Source organism: Tachyglossus aculeatus, chromosome 1, assembly GCF_015852505.1.
Source record: "Tachyglossus aculeatus isolate mTacAcu1 chromosome 1, mTacAcu1.pri, whole genome shotgun sequence".
Taxonomy (NCBI): domain Eukaryota; kingdom Metazoa; phylum Chordata; class Mammalia; order Monotremata; family Tachyglossidae; genus Tachyglossus; species Tachyglossus aculeatus.
In genome coordinates, this window is record NC_052066.1 from 11,898,248 (window position 1) to 11,914,490 (window position 16,243).

Below are 16,243 nucleotides of genomic sequence, written 5' to 3' on the forward strand. Positions count from 1 at the left end.
CAGTGCTTTGCACATAGTAAGTGCTTAATAAATGCCATTATTATTATTATTATTATTATTTATTGAGCACTTACTGTGTGCAGAGCACTGGACTAAGCGCTTGGGAAGTACAAGTCGGCAACACACAGAGACGGTCCCTACCCAACAACAGGCTCACGGTCTAGAATGGGGAGACAGAGAACAAAACAACACATGTAGACGGGTGTCAAAATCGTCGGAACAAATCGAATTCAAGCTATAGGCACATCATTAACAAAATAGAATAGTAAATATGTACAAGTAAAATCAATAGAAAAATCAATAATAATAATAAATAAGTAAAATAAGTAGAATTATAGATATAGCCACATCATTAATAAAATCAATAGAATAGTAAATGTGTACAAATATGCACAAGCGGTGTGGGGCGGGGAGGGGGGTAGAGCAGAGGGAGGGAGTGGGGGAGATGGGGAGAGGAGGAGGAGCAGAGAAATAGGGGAGCTCAGTCTGGGAAGGTCATCATCATCATCAATAATCATATTTATTGAGCGCTTACTGTGTGCAGAGCACTGTACTAAGCGCTTGGAAAGTACAAGTTGGTAACATATAGAGACAGTCCCTACCCAACAGTGGGCTCACAGTCTAAAAGGGGGAGACAGAGAACAAAACAAAACATACTAACAAAATAAAATAGAATAGATATGTACAAGTAAAATAGAGTAATAAATATGTACAAGCATATATACATATATACAGGTGCTGTGGGGAAGGGAAGGAGGTAAGATGGGGGGATGGAGAGGGGGACGAGGGGGAGAGGAAGGAAGGGGCTCAGTCTGGGAAGGCCTCCTGGAGGAGGTGAGCTCTCAGTAGGGCCTTGAAGGGAGGAAGAGAGCTAGCTTGGCGGATGGGCAGAGGGAGGGCATTCCAGGCCCAGGGGAGGACGTGGGCCGCGGGTCGATGGTGGGACAGGCGAGAACGAGGTACGGTGAGGAGATTAGCGGCGGAGGAGCGGAGGGTGCGGGCTGGGCTGGAGAAGGTCTCCTGGAGGAGATGAGCCCTCAGCAGGGCTTTGAAGGGGGGAAGTGAGCTAGAAAATATGGACCGCTTCACGAATTTGCGTGTCATCCAGCAGGTGATGGTCCCGGAGGTGGTCGGGGCGGTGCTTGGGGTGGCGCTCGGCGAGGTGCTTGGCCAGGCGGTCGGGGCAGTGGTCGAGGCGATGATGCTTGGACGGCTGGGAGCCTCTCTGTCCTGCGAGCCCAAGCAGAAGGTGCCCTGGGCGGCCCTGCCCTCTGACCCCTCGGCCCCCTGCGGGGCTGGGGCTGGGAGATGCCCGGCAGGTTGGGGGTGCCCTGTGGCGGGGCGGGCTGGCTCCCCAGGACCCCAAACAGATGGGGTGGGGCGGGGGTGAATAATAATAATAATGGCATTTATTAAGCGCTTACTATGTGCAGAGCACTGTTGTAAGCACTGGGGAATTTACAAGGTGATCAGGTTGTCCCACGGGGGGCTCACAGTCTCCATCCCCATTTTACAGCTGAGGGAACTGAGGCCCAGAGAAGTGAAGTGGCTTGCCCAAGGTCACACGGCTGACGAGTGGTGGGGCCGGGATTTGAACCCACGACCTCTGACTCCAGAGCCCGTGCTTTCTCCACTGAGCCACGCTGCTTCTCTAATGTATGTCCCCTGCTCCCTTCCAACCCCTGGATTGCAAGGACCCCTCCTCACCCCTACCACTCGCCCAGGGTCTCCCACCCCCTACGTTTCCCCACTTCCCAGGGTTTTCCCACCACACAAGATCTCCCACCAGCCAGGGTCTTCCCACTGCCCGGGGTTTCCCGCCTCCCAGGGTCTCCCACCGTCCAGGGTCTCCTGACACCTACCATCTCCCCACCACCAAGAGTCTCCGGCCACGCAGGATCTTCCCACAACCCAAGGTCTCCCTCCATCTAGGGTCTCCGGCCACCCGGGGCCCTCCCCCCACCCACCCCTTCCCACTGCAGGGCATCAGACCACAGAACGGGAGACATGGCTTTGATTTTTCCTTCTTTTAATCTTAGGTGAAAGAGGTGCAGGTTAAAAAAAAAACTTCTCTTTCCCCCTCCACCCTTTGCCCGCAACCGCCAAACTGCGCCCCCGTCCCCTTCCCCACCCCGGGTAATGATAATGATGGCATCTGTTAAGCGCTTACTATGTGTTCCAAGCGCCGTGAGGGGCGGGAATACAAGGCGATCAGGTTGTCCCACATGGGGCTCACAGTCTTTATCCCCATTTTACAGATGAGGTAACTGAGGCACAGAGAAGTGGCTTGCCCGGGTCACACGGCTGAAGAGTGGCCGAGTCAGGATTGGAACCCAGGACCTCTGACTCCCGAGCCCGCGCTCTTTCCACTGAGCCACGCCGCTCCTACCCGTCCTCCCCCCACCCCCGGCCCTGCCAAGGGAGGAGGGGGAGAGGGTGCCAGGTGACCAGGCAGGGGAGGGGGAGAGGGATGTCAGGGCGGGTCTCTCTCCCAATATAAATATGCAGGTTAAAACTCTTGGAAAATCCGGCCCTGCCCGTGGGCCCTCCCCAGCCCAGAGGGGGAGGAGGAGGAGGAGGAGAAGAAGAGCAAGAGGAGGAGGAGGAGGTGGTGGTTGGGGGTGGGCGGCAGATGCCTGCGGACGACGGATGGGGTCCAGGCTAGGGCCCCCGCTGCGGGAGCCCCCCCCCAGCCCTCGGGCTCCGGGTGGAAGAGGTGGCACTGGGGGTCCCCGCGCACCGTGGGGGCCCCCTGAATCAGCTTGCCCGTGTTGGGGTTCACACACCAGCACTCGCCCCGCTGGCCGTTGACGGACATCTTGCACTGGAGAGGAGACGGGGAGCGGAGGAGACAGGGAGGGTGGGAGTTTCAGCGGGGCTCTCCGGCTCCGGACGGGCGCCCTCCCACACCGGCCGGGACGGAAGCCCCCCTCCCCAAGCCCCATCCCCTCCCACTGTCATCATCATCATCAATCGTATTTACTGAGCGCTTACTATGTGCAGAGCACTGTACTAAGCGCTTGGAAAGTACAAATTGGCAACATATAGAGACAGTCCCTACCCAACAGTGGGCTCACAGTCTAAAAGGGGCAGAGAACAAAACCAAACATACTAACAAAATAAAATGAATAGAATAGATATGTACAAGTAAAATAAATAGAGTAATAAATATGTACAAACATATATGCACTGTCCCCCCGTTGGACCTGCCTCCTCAGACCCAAAGCAGCTGCCTCAGCCACTGGCTGGTCCTCCTGGCCACCTCCTTGTCATCATCATCATCAATCGTATTTATTGAGCGCTTACTGTGTGCAGAGCACTGTACTAAGCGCTTGGGAAGTACAAGCTGGCAACATATAGAGACGGTCCCTACCCAACAGTGGGCTCACAGTCTAGAAGGGGGAGACAGAGAACAAAACCAAACATATTAACAAAATAAAATAAATAGAATAGATACGTACAAGTAAATAGAGTAATAAATATGTACAAACATATATACATATATACAGGTGCTGTGGGGAAGGGAAGGAGGTAAGATGGGGGGATGGAGAGGGGGACGAGGGGGAGAGGAAGGAAGGGGCTCAGTCTGGGAAGGCCTCCTGGAGGAGGTGAGCTCTCAGCAGGGCCTTGAAGGGAGGAAGAGAGCTAGCTTGGCGGATGGGCAGAGAGAGGGAGGGCATTCCAGGCCCGGGGGATGACGTGGGCCGGGGGTCGATGGTGGGACAGGCGAGAGCGAGGTACAGTGAGGAGATTAGCGGTGGCAGAGGAGCGGAGGGTGCGGGGTGGGCTGTAGAAGGAGAGAAGGGAGGTGAGGTAGGCGGGGGCGAGGGGATGGACAGCCTTGAAGCCCAGGGTGAGGAGTTTCTGCCTGATGCGCAGATTGATTGGTAGCCACTGGAGATTTTTGAGAAGGGGAGTAATATGCCCAGAGCGTTTCTGGACAAAGACAATCCGGGCAGCAGCATGAAGTATGGCTCTATATGTTGCCAACTTGTACTTCCCAAGCGCTTAGTACAGTGCTCTGCACACAGTAAGCGCTCAATAAATACGATTGATGATGATGATTATAATTATTATTTGTCTGAAGCCAAGACACTTTGCAGAAAACTTTGGAGACACCCCCCCCCGCCACCCCGGTAAACCCCAGGCCTAGTAGAGACCCCCGACCCCAGGGGCTTCTGAGTTTCCCCACCCCCACTCCTACAGACAGGCACAGTGTGGCCCGGTGGCAAGAGCCCGGGCTTGGGAGTCAGAGGTCGTGGGTTCTAATTCCCTGTCCAAGCCCCGCCCCCTTCCCGCACAGCGACCGCCGTCGACCCCTCCCCCTCCCTCCGGCCCCGCCCCCTTCCCTCACATTCAATTCAATCGTATTTATTGGGCGCTTACTGTGTACAGAGCACCGTACTCAGCGCTTGGGAAGTACAAGTTGGCAACATATAGAGGCGGCCCCTACCCAACAGTAGGCTCACAGTCTAGAGGGGGGTGACAGACAACAAAACAAAACATACTAACAAAATAAAATAAAATAAATAAAAGAAAATAAAACATTGACGCCCATCCGCCAAGCTAGTTCTCTTCCTCCCTTCAAAGCCCTACTGAGAGCTCACCTCCCCCAGGAGGCCCTCCCAGACTGAGCCCCCTCCTTCCTCTCCCCGTCCCCCCCACCCTACCTCCTTCCCCCTCCCCACAGCACTTGTATATATATATTTGTACAGATCTATTACTCTATTTCACTTGTGCATATTTACTATTCTATTTATTTTATTCTGTTAATGTGTTTGGTTTTGTTCCCTGTCTCCCCCTTCTAGCCTGTGAGCCCGCTGTTGGGTAGGGACCGTCTCTCGATGTGGCCAACTTGGACTCCCCAAGCGCTTAGTCCAGTGCTCTGCACACAGTAAGTGCTCAATAGATTGAATGAATGAATGAATGAATGAATGAATGAGCGCCGTCGGCCCCGCCCCCTTCCCCCTGACTGGCCTCCGTCGGCCCCGCCCACCGCGCGCCGACGGCTCTTGGCCCCGCCCACCGCTCTCTGGCCCCGCCCCCTTCCCCTAACACCTCGCTCCGGCCGCCGTCGGCCCCGCCCATCGCTCCCCAGGCCCCGCCCCTTTCCCCACGCCCCGTGTTGGCGGCTCTTGGCCCCGCCCACCTCTCCCCAGGCCCCGCCCACCTCCCCCTGGCCACGCCTCCTTCCCCTGACACCTCGCTCCGGCCGCCGTCGGCCCCGCCCGCCGCTCCCCGGCCCCGCCCCTTTCCCCACGCCCCGTGCTGGGGGCTCCTGGCCCCGCCCACCGCTTCCCGGCCCCGCCCCTTTCCCCACGCCCCGTGTTGGCGGCTCTTGGCCCCGCCCACCGCTCCACAGGCCCCGCCCACCTTTCCCTGGCCCCGCCCCCTCCCCGACACCTCGCTCCGGGCTCCCCGGCCCCGCCCCCTTCCCCACTCGGCCCCGCCCACTGTTCCCCAGGCCCCGCCCCCGTCCCCTAGCCACGCCCCCCGCTCCTCGCTCAGGCCGCCAGGCCCCCCCGCCCCCGTCCCGCCCGTGCCTGTTTGAGGTTGTAGAGGCCCTGGCGGTCGCAGTTGGGGATGTGCAGGGAGTAGAGGTGCTCCAGCGGCCCGCGCTCGTCCTCCGGAAGCCGCAGCGTCGAGATCCTCTCCAGCACCTGGTCCAGCTCCTGCTGGCACGGCGTCTGCAACGGCACGGCACGGCCCGGGCCGGGCGCGCGCACGTCAGGCCGGGGGGCGGGGCCTTGCGTCAAGGGGGCGGGGCCACCGTCCTAAGGGGCGGGGCCATCGCCGAAGAGGCCCGAAGGGCGGGGCCTTGCGTCAAGGGGCGGGGCCTTGCGTCAAGGGGGCGGTGCCTCCGTCCTAAGGGGCGGGGCCACCGCCCAAAGAGGCGGGACCTCGCTTCAGGGGCGGGGCCTCGCGCCAGGGGGCGGGGCCTCCGTCAGAAGGGGCGTGGCTTCGCGTCGAGGGGCGGGGCCTCTGTCCGAAGGGGCGGGGCTTTGTGTCAGGGGGCGGGGCCTCGATCCGAGGGGGCGTGGCCTCACGTCAAGGAGGAATTCCTTCCCTGTCCCACATAATAATAATAATGAGGGCATTTATTAAGCGCTTACTATGTGCAAAGCACTGTTCTAAGCGCTGGGGAGGTGACAATAATAATGATGTTGGTATTTGTTAAGCGCTTACTATGTGCAAAGAACTGTTCTAAGCGCTGGGGTAGAGACAGGGTAATCAGGTTGTCCCACGAGGGGCTCACAGTCTTCATCCCCATTTTACAGATGAGGGAACTGAGGCCCAGAGAAGTGAAGTGACCTGCCCGAAGTCACACAGCTAAGTGGCAGAGCCAGGATTTGAACCCACAGCCTCTGACTCCAAAGCCCGGGCTCTTTCCACTGAGCCACGCTGCTTCCCCATAATAATGATAATAATAATAATAATAATAGTAATAATAATAATGATAGCATCTATTAAGCGCTTACTGTGTGCCAAGCACTGTTCTAAGTGCTGGGGAGGTTACAAGGTGATCAGGTGGTCCCACAGTCTTAATCCCCGCTGGGAAGGTTACAATAATAATAATAATGATAGCATTTATTAAGCGCTTACTGTGTGCCAAGCACTGTTCTAAGCGCTGGGGAGGTTACAAGGTGATCAGGTGGTCCCACGGGGGGCTCACAGTCTTAATCCCCGCTGGGGAGGTTACAATAATAATAATAATGATAGCATTTATTAAGCGCTTACTGTGTGCCAAGCACTGTTCTAAGCACTGGGGGAGGTTACAAGGTGATCAGGTGGTCCCACGGGGGGCTCACAGTCTTAATCCCCATTTTACAGATGAGGTCACTGAGGCCCAGAGAAGTTGTGACACTTGCCCAAAGTCACACAGCTGACAGTTGGCGGAGCTGGGATTTGAACCCATGACCTCTCACTCCAAAGCCCAGGCTCTTTCCACTGTGCCACACTGCCCCACATGGGGCTCACGGTCTCAATCCCCCTTTTGCAGATGAGGTAACTGAGGCCCAGAGAAGTTAAGTGACACTTGCCCAAAAGTCACACAGTTGACAATTGGCGGAGTTGGGATTTGAACCCATGACCTCTCACTCCAAAGCCCGGGCTCTTTCCACTGAGCCACGCTGCCCCACGTGGGGCTCACAGTCTCAGTCGCCCTTTTACAGATGAGGTAACTGGGGCCCACATCTTCCACTTGGCACGTATTTATTACTCTATTTATCTGTTTATTTTACTTGTAAGCGCTTAGTACAGTGCTCTGCACACAGTAAGCGCTCAATAAATACGATTGATTGATTGTACATACTTACTCTATTTATTTTGTTAATATGTTTTCTTTTGTTGTCTGTCTCCCCCTTCTAGACTGTGAGCCCGCTGTTGGGTAAGGGCCGTCTCTATATGTTGCCAACTTGTACTTCCCAAGTGCTTAGTACAGTGCTCTGCACACAGTAAGCATTCAATAAATACGATTGAATGAATGAATGAATGAATGAATGACCTCACCCCCTTCCCCCAACCCACCCCCGGAGCTGAGGATCCAGAGTGTGGGTTCGGTGGGCTCATCGTGGCCTAATGGCTACAGCCTACATGTTTTGTTTTGTTGTCTGTCTCCCCCTTCTAGACTGTGAGCCCACTGTTGGGTAGCAACCGTCTCTATATATTGCCAACTTGTACTTCCCAAGCGCTTAGTACAGTGCTCTGCACACAGTAAGTGCTCAATAAATACGATTGAATGAATGAGGAGGGCGAGGCCTCGCATCAAGGGGTGGAGCCCCAGCCCACAGAAGCGAACCCCCTTTTTCCTCTCCCCCCCACCTCCTTCCCCTCCCCACAGCACCTGTATAGATGTTTGTACAGATTTATTACTCTATTTATTTTACTTGTACATATTTATTATTCTATTTATTTTGTTAACATTGTTAACGAGCAGCGTGGCTCAGTGGAAAGAGCCCGGGCTTTGGAGTCAAAGGTCATGGGTTCAAATCCCAGCTCCGCCAACTGTCAGCTGTGTGACTTTGGGTAAATCACTTCACTTCTCCGGGCCTCAGTGACCTCATCTGGAAAATGGGGATTAAGACTGTGAGGCCCCCTGTGGGACAACCTGATCACCTTGTAACCTCCCCAGCACTTAGAACAGTGCTTTGCACATAGTAAGCGCTTAATAATTGCCATCATTATTATTATTATCTGTGAAATGGGGATTAAGACTGTGAGCCCCCCGTGGGACAACCTGATCACCTTGGAACCTCCCCAGCGCTAAGAACAGTGCTTTGCACATAGTAAGTGCTTAATAAATGTCATTATTATTATTATTATTATTATTATCATTATTATTACAATGTCTGGCACAAAGTAAGCACTTAACGAATAATGATAATAATAATAATGGCATTCGTTAAGCGCTTACTACATGCCAGGCACTATACTAAGAGCTGGGGTGGATACAAGCCATTATAAAAAATATATAGCTATAATTCTATTTATTCTGATGGTTTTGGCACCTGTCCACATGTTTTGTTTTATTGTCTGTCTCCCCCTTAAAGACTGTGAGCCCGTTGTTGGGTAGGGACCGTCTCTAGATGTTGCCAACTTGTACTTCCCAAGCGCTTAGTCCAGTAAGCGCTCAATAAATATGATTGAAAGAATGAATGAATGAGTTCTTGCATAAAGGGGGCAGAGCCTCACGTCAAAGGGGGCAGGGCCCGGAGCTCCACTCCATAACAATAATAATAACGATGATGGTCTTTGTGCAGCTCGTACTATGTGCTTGGAAGCACTGTTCTAAGTGCGGGGGTAATAATAACAATAACAATAACAACAACAACAACAACAATAATAATAATAATAATAATTGGAATTAGAGGTCATGGGTTCAAATTCTGACTCCGTCAATTGTCAGCTGTGTGACTTTGGACAAGTCACTTCACTAAAGTGACCTCATCTGTAAAATGGGGGTGAAGACTGTGAGCCCCCCGTGGAACAACCTGATCACCTTGTATATCCCCCAGTGCTTAGAACGGTGTTTGGAGCATAGTAAGCACTTAATAAATCCATTAAAATAATAAGAATAATAATAATGGCATTTGTTAGGCACTTACTATGTGCCAAGCACTGTTCTAAGCACTGGGGTAATAATAATAATGATGGCATTTGTTAAGCACTTACTGTGTGTGAAGCACTGTTCTAAGCACTGGGAGGATAATAATAGTAATAATAATGGCATTTGTTAGGCACACACTATGTGCAAAGCACTGTTCTAAGCACTGGGGTAATAATAACAATAATAATGGCATTTGTTAAGCACTTACTATGTACAAAGCACTGTTCTAAGCGCTGGGGTAATAATGATGATGGCATTTGTTAAGCACGTATTATGTGCTTAACATAGACTGTGAGCCCACTGTTGAGTAGGGACTGTCTCTATATGTTGCCAACTTATACTTCCCAAGCGCTTAGTACAGTGCTCTGCACACAGTAAGCGCTCAATAAATACGATTGATTGATTGATGTGCAAAGCACTGTTCTAAGCACTGGGGTAATAATAATAATGATGATGGCATTTGTTAGGCACTTACTATATGTGAAGCACTGTTTGTCAGCACTGGGATAATAATAATAATGATGATGGCATTTGTTAGGTACTTACTATGTGCGAAGCACTGTTGTAAGCGCTGGAATAATAATAATAATGATGATGATGGCATTTGTTAAGCACATACTATGTGCAATGCACTGTTCTAAGCGCTGGGGTAATAATAATAATAATGGCATTTGTTAAGCACATACTATGTGTGAAGCACTGTTCTAAGCACTGGGGTAATAATAATAATAATAATGGCATTTGTTAGGCACTTACTATGTGTGAAGCTCTGTTGAAAGCGCTTGCGTGGTTAAAAGGTGATCAGGTTGTCCCACGCGGGGCTCACAGTCTTCATTCCCATTTGACAGATGAGGTAACTGAGGCTCAGAGAAGTGAAGTGACTTGCCCAAAGTCACACAGCTGACAAGTGGCAGAGCCGGGATTAGACCCACAACCTCTGACTCCCAAGCCCGGGCTTTTTCCACTGAAAGTTATCAGGTTGTCCCATGTGGGGCTCACAGTCTTCACCCCCATTTTACAGATGAGGTCACTGAGGCACAGAGAAGTTAAGTGACTTGTCCAAAGTCACACAGCTGACAACTGGCGGTGCCAGGATTAGAACCCACGACCTCTGACTCCCAAGCCCAGGCTCTTGCCACTAAGCCACGCTGCTTCTACTAATAATTATAGTATTATTAGTATACTATAGTATTATTAGTACTATATAATATACCTGTATATATGTATATACCTGTATATATGTTGGTACGTATTTATTACTCTATTTATTTTATTTGTACATATTTATTCTATTTATTTTATTTTGTTAATATGTTTTGTTTTGTTGTCTGTCTCCCCCTTCTAGACTGTAAGCCCGCTGTTGGGTAGGGACTGTCTCTATATGTCGCCAAGTTGTACTTCCCAAGCGCTTAGTACAGTGCTCTGCACACAGTAAGCGTTCAATAAATACGACTGAGTGAATGAATGAATGAATAATTCTGTTATTTGTTAAGCGCTTACTATGTGCCAGGTACTGTACTATGCGCTGGGATGGATACAACCTAATCGGGCTGGACACAGTCCCTGACCCCCACGGGGCTCACACTCTTAATCCCCATTTTACAGATGAGGGAGTGGAGGCCCAGGGAAATGACGTGACGTCACCAAGGTCACACAACAGACAAGCTGTGGAAGGGGGATTAGAACCCATGACCTTCAGACACCCAGGCCCGGGCTCTAACCACCACACCGTGCTGCTTCTCTAGATTGAAAACTAAACAGTGCTTTGCACATAGTAAGCGCTTAATAAATATCATTATTATTATTAAACTGGTTGTAGGCAGGGAATGTGTCTGTTTATTGTTCTATTGTACTCTCCCGAGCGCTTAGCACACAGTAAGCACTCAACAAGTATGATTGACAGATCAGCACAGAGGAGAGTGGGGCAGACCACTCCTGGGATTCCTAAAGCAACATGGCATAGTGGATAGAGCACAGGCTTGGGTCAGAAGGTAGTGGGTTCTAATCCCCGTCCCACAGCCTGTCTGATGTGTGACCTTGGACAAGTCACTTCACCTCTGTGGGCCTCAGTTACCTCATCTGTAAAAGGGGGATTGAGACTGTGAGCCCCGTGGGGGTCAGGGACTATGAGCCCACTGTTGGGTAGGGACTGTCTCCATATGGTGCCAACTTGTACTTCCCAAGCGCTTAGTACAGTGCTCTGCACACAGTAAGCGCTCAATAAATACGATTGATTGATTGATTGATTAGGTTGTATCCATCCCAGTGCTTAGTACAGCGCCTGGCACATAGTAAGCGCTGAACAAATACCAGAATTATTAGTAGAAGCAGCGTGGCTTAGTGGCAAGAGCCTGGGCTTGGGAGTCAGAGGTTGTAGGTTCTAATCCCGCCTCTGACACTTGTCAGCTGTGTGACCTCTGGCAAGTCACTTCACTTCTCTGGGCCTCAGTTACCTCACCTGTAAAATGGGGATGAAGACTGTGAGCCCCACATGGGACAACCTGAGAACTCTCAGTGGAAAGAGCCCGGGCTTTGGAGTGAGAGGTCGTGGGTTCAAATTCCGGCTCCGCCAATTGTCAAGCTGTGTGACTTTGGACAAGTGTCACTTCACTTCTCTGGGCCTCAGTTCCCTCATCTGTAAAATGGGGATTAAGACTGTGAGCCCCCCGTGGGACCACCTGATCACCTTGTAACCTCCCCAGCGCTTAGAACAGTGCTTTGCACACAGTAAGCGCTTAGCGTGGCTTAATGGAAAGAGCCCGGGCTTTGGAGTCAGAGGTCATGGGTTCAAATCCTGGCTCCGCCAACTGTCGGCTGTGTGACTTTGGGCAAGTCACTTAACTTCTCTGTGCCTCAGTTACCTCATCTGGAAAATGGGGATGGAGACTGTGAGCCCCCCCCGTGTGACCACCTGATCACCTTGTAACCTCCCCAGCGCTTAGAACAGTGCTTTGCACATAGTAAGCGCTTAACAAATGACAAAATTATTCTTATTATTATTATTATTGTAACCTCCCCAGTGCTTAGAACAGTGCTTTGCACATAGTAAGTGCTTAATAAATGCCATCATTATTATTATTATTATGTGGGACAGGGATTGTGTCCAACCTGATTTGCTTGTACTCACCCCAGCGCTTAGTATAGTACTTCGTACATAGTAAGTACCATTATCATCATTATTATTATTATTATTGTTATTGTTATTATTATTATTATTATTATTATTATTATGTGGGACAGGGATTGTGTCCAACCCGATTTGCTTGTACCCACCCCAGTGCTTAGTATAGTACTTGGTACATAGTAAATACCATTATCATTATTATTATTATTATTATGTGGGACAGGGATTGTGTCCAACCCGATTTGCTTGTACCCACCCCAGCGCTTAGTATAGTACTTGGTACATAGTAAATGCCATTATCATCATTATTATCATCATTATTATCATTATTATTATTCCACGCTATATAAGCCAAACGGCAACCCCCCCGGCTGCATTTCACCCACCCCCAACCCCCGCCGCATCTGGACCCAGGGGATCTCACCATTGCTGGGTGCAGTGAGCAGGAAGAAGTGGGGGGTGGTGGGTTCGAGGGCTGGGAAAGAGGGCTTGGGGCGAGCGAAGAGCAGGGGGGCAGGAGGAAAAGTCAGGAGGCGGGAGCACTGTGGGATCAGAGGGCAGGAGCACTGCAGGATTTAAAGGACAGGAACACTACGGGATCCCAAAGCAGGGGCACTGTGGGAGAGGGCAGGAGCACTGGTGGGATGAGAGGTACATGTATATATATGTATATATGTTTATACATATTTATTACTCTATTTATTTATTTTACTTGTACATATCTACTCTATTTTATTTTCTTAGTATGTTTGGTTTTGTTCTCTTTCTCCCCCTTTTAGACTGTGAGCCCACTTTTGGGTAGGGACCGTCTCTATATGTTGCCAACTTGGACTTCCCAAGCGCTTAGTACAGTGCTCTGCACACAGTAAGCGCTCAATAAATACGATTGATTGATTGATTGATGAGAGGGCAGGAGAACTGTGGAATCAGAGTCAATCAGAATCAGAATCAAACCACCTGTCTACATGTTTTGTTTTCTTGTAATAATAATGATGATGGCATTTGTTAAGCGCTTACTGTGTGCAAAAGCACCGTTCTAAGCACTGGGGAGGATGCAAGGTGATCAGGTTGCCCCACGTGGGGCTCACAGGCTTATTCCCCATTTTACAGATGAGGGAACTGAGGACCGGAGAAGTGAAGTGGCTTGCCCCAAGTCACCCAGCTGACAAGCGGCAGAACGGGGATTAGAACCCATGACCCCTGACTCCCAAGCCCAGGCTCTTTCCACTGAGCCACGCTGCTGCTCACAGTCTTATTCCCCATTTTACAGATGAGGGAACTGAGGCACGGAGAAGTTAAGTGACTTGCCCCAAGTCACCCAGATGACAAGCGGCAGAGCAGGGATTAGAACCCATGACCTCTGACTCCCAAGCCCAGGCTCTTTCCACTGAGCCACGCTGCCACGGGCTTTGGAGTCAGAGGTCATGGGTTCGAATCCCGGCTCCACCACATGTCCGCTGTGTGACCTTGGGCAAGTCACTTAACTTCTCTGAGCCTCAGTTACCTCATCAGTAAAATGGGATTAAGGCTGTGAGCCCCCCGTGGGACAACCTGACAACCTGATCACTTTGTATCCCCCTCAGCGCTTAGAACAGTGCTTTGCATATAGTAAGCGCTTAACAAATGCCAACATTATTATTATTATTATTGTCTGTCTCCCCCTTCTAGACTGTGAGCCCGTTATTGGGTAGGGACCGTCTCTATATGTTGCCAACTTGGACTTCCCAAGCGCTTAGTACAGTGCTCTGCACACAGTAAGCGCTCAATAAATACAACTGAATGAATGAATCAGAGGGCAGGATGATCATGGGATCAGAGGGCAGGAGCACTGCAGAATCAGAGGGCAGCAGGGCACGAACACCGTGGGATCAGAGGATGGGGCACTGCAGGATTAGAGGACAGGAGCACCGTGGGATCCGAGAGCAGGAGCCCGGCCTTGGGAGTCAGAGGTCCTGGGTTCTAATCCCAGCTTCCCCACTTGTCAGCTGTGTGACTTTGGACAATTCACTTCACTTCTCTGTGCCTCAGTGACCTCTTCTGTCAAATGGGGATTAAGACTGTGAGCCCCAATTGGGACAACCCGATCATCTTGTATCCCCCTCCAGCGTTTAGAACAGTGCTTCACACATAGTAAGTGCTTAATAATAATAATGATGGCATTTATTAAGCACTTACTATGTGCAAAGCATCATCATCAATCGTATTTATTGAGCGCTTACTGTGTGCAGAGCACTGTACTAAGCGCTTGGGAAGTACAAGTTGGCAACATATAGAGGCAGTCCCTACCCAACAGTGGGCTCACAGTCTAAAAGCACTGTTCTAAGCGCTGGGGAGGTTACAAGGTGATCAGGTTGTACCCTGAGGTGTTCACAGTCTTAATCCCCATTTGACAGATGAGGGAACTGAGGCACAGAGAAGTTAACTGACTTGCCCAGAGTCACCCAGCTGACAATTGGCAAAGCTGGGATTTGAACCCATGAACTCTGACTCCAAAGCCCGGGCTCTTTCCACTGAGCCACGCTGCTTCTTAACAAGCTGCTTAACAAATACCATCATTATTATTATTATTATTATTATTATTATTATTATGGGATCAGAGAGCAGGAGCACTGTGGGATCAGAGAGCAGGAGCATTGTGGGATCAGAGCACTTAGTACAGTGCTCTGCACACAGTAAGCGCTCAATAAATACGATTGATGATGATCAGAGAACGGGAGCACTGTAGGATCAGAGATGGGGCACTGCAGGATCAGAGGACAGGAGCACACTGCGGCAGGGTGGCTCAGTGGAAAGAGCCCGGGCTTTGGAGTCAGAGGTCATGGGTTCGAATCCCGGCTCCACCACATGACTGCTGTGTGACCTTGGGCGAGTCACTTCACTTCTCTGAGCCTCAGTTCCCTCACCTGTAAAATGGGGATTAAGACTGTGAGCCCCACGTGGGACAACCTGATCACTTTGTATCCCCCCCCCAGTGCTTCGAACAGTGCTTGGCATCATCATCATCATCATCATCAATCGTATTTATTGAGCGCTTACTATGTGCAGAGCACTGTACTAAGCGCTTGGGAAGTACAAATTGGCAACGTACAGAGACAGTCCCTACCCAGCAGTGGGCTCACAGTCTAAAAGGGGGGAGACAGAGAACAAAACCGAACACACTAACAAAATAAAATAAATAGAATAGCTATGTACAAGTAAATAGAGTAATAAATCTGTACAAACATATATACATATATACAGGTGCTGTGGGGAAGGGAAGGAGGTAAGAAGGGGGGGATCACCTTGGAACCTCCCCAGCGCTTAGAACAGTGCTTTGCACATAGTAAGCGCTTAATAAATGCTATTATTATTATTATTATTATGACATAGTAAGCGCTTAACAAATGCCAACATTATGATGATTGTTATTATTAGAGGAGGGCAGGGACACTGTAGGATCAGAGGGCAGGGACAGCGCAGGATTAGCGGCCAGGAGCACCGCGTCATCCTGCAGCCAGCCTGGCTGAGCTCGGTGCCCGTGGCCCACCCGAGGGTCTCGGGCCGCCCCCGGCCCCCTCCCCGCGGCCCCCCCGGTTCCCCGGCCCCACCGACCCGGGGCCGGATCAGCTTCTTGTCGTCCAGGCCCTGGTGGTGGTGCTTGGTGACCTTGCCCAGCTGACGGTGCTGCTCCGTGACCTTCTCTCGGAGGACGGCCAGCTCCTTCATGCCGGACTTGAGGGGCTTCCGGCCGCTGCCCGCTCCGCCGCCCGCGACGCCCCCGGCCCCGTCCACGTGGTTCTCCGCCGGGCTGCCCTCCGCCGGGTGCTCGTCGCCGGACTCTGAGGGGGACGGGCGCGGGCAGGGGCTCAGAGACGGGCGACCCCACTCCCTGCCGCTGGGCAGCCCGACCCCACCCCTGCCACCGGCCAGAACGCCCATGGCGGGTTGAATCAATCAATCACTTATTGGGTGCACTCTCCCCTTGAAGTCTAACCCCCTTCCCTCCCGCTACCGGATCAGTGCATCCCTCCCCA

General features: G+C 51.4%; 1 protein-coding gene across 1 annotated transcript in view; it reads right to left on the minus strand.

The window, feature by feature from the left end:
- Positions 1–2,405: 2,405 nt before the first annotated feature.
- IGFBP2 (insulin like growth factor binding protein 2) overlaps positions 2,406–16,243 on the minus strand; it is a 31,559-nt gene continuing 17,721 nt past the window's right edge. Inside the window, exons 2-4 of the mRNA XM_038744432.1 lie at positions 15,822–16,048; positions 5,544–5,687; positions 2,406–2,824 (exon numbers count right to left, since the gene is read on the minus strand). Of these exons, the coding sequence (XP_038600360.1) occupies positions 2,510–2,824; positions 5,544–5,687; positions 15,822–16,048 (686 nt within the window). The 3' untranslated portion in view covers positions 2,406–2,509. The remainder of the gene's footprint in view (positions 2,825–5,543; positions 5,688–15,821; positions 16,049–16,243) is intronic.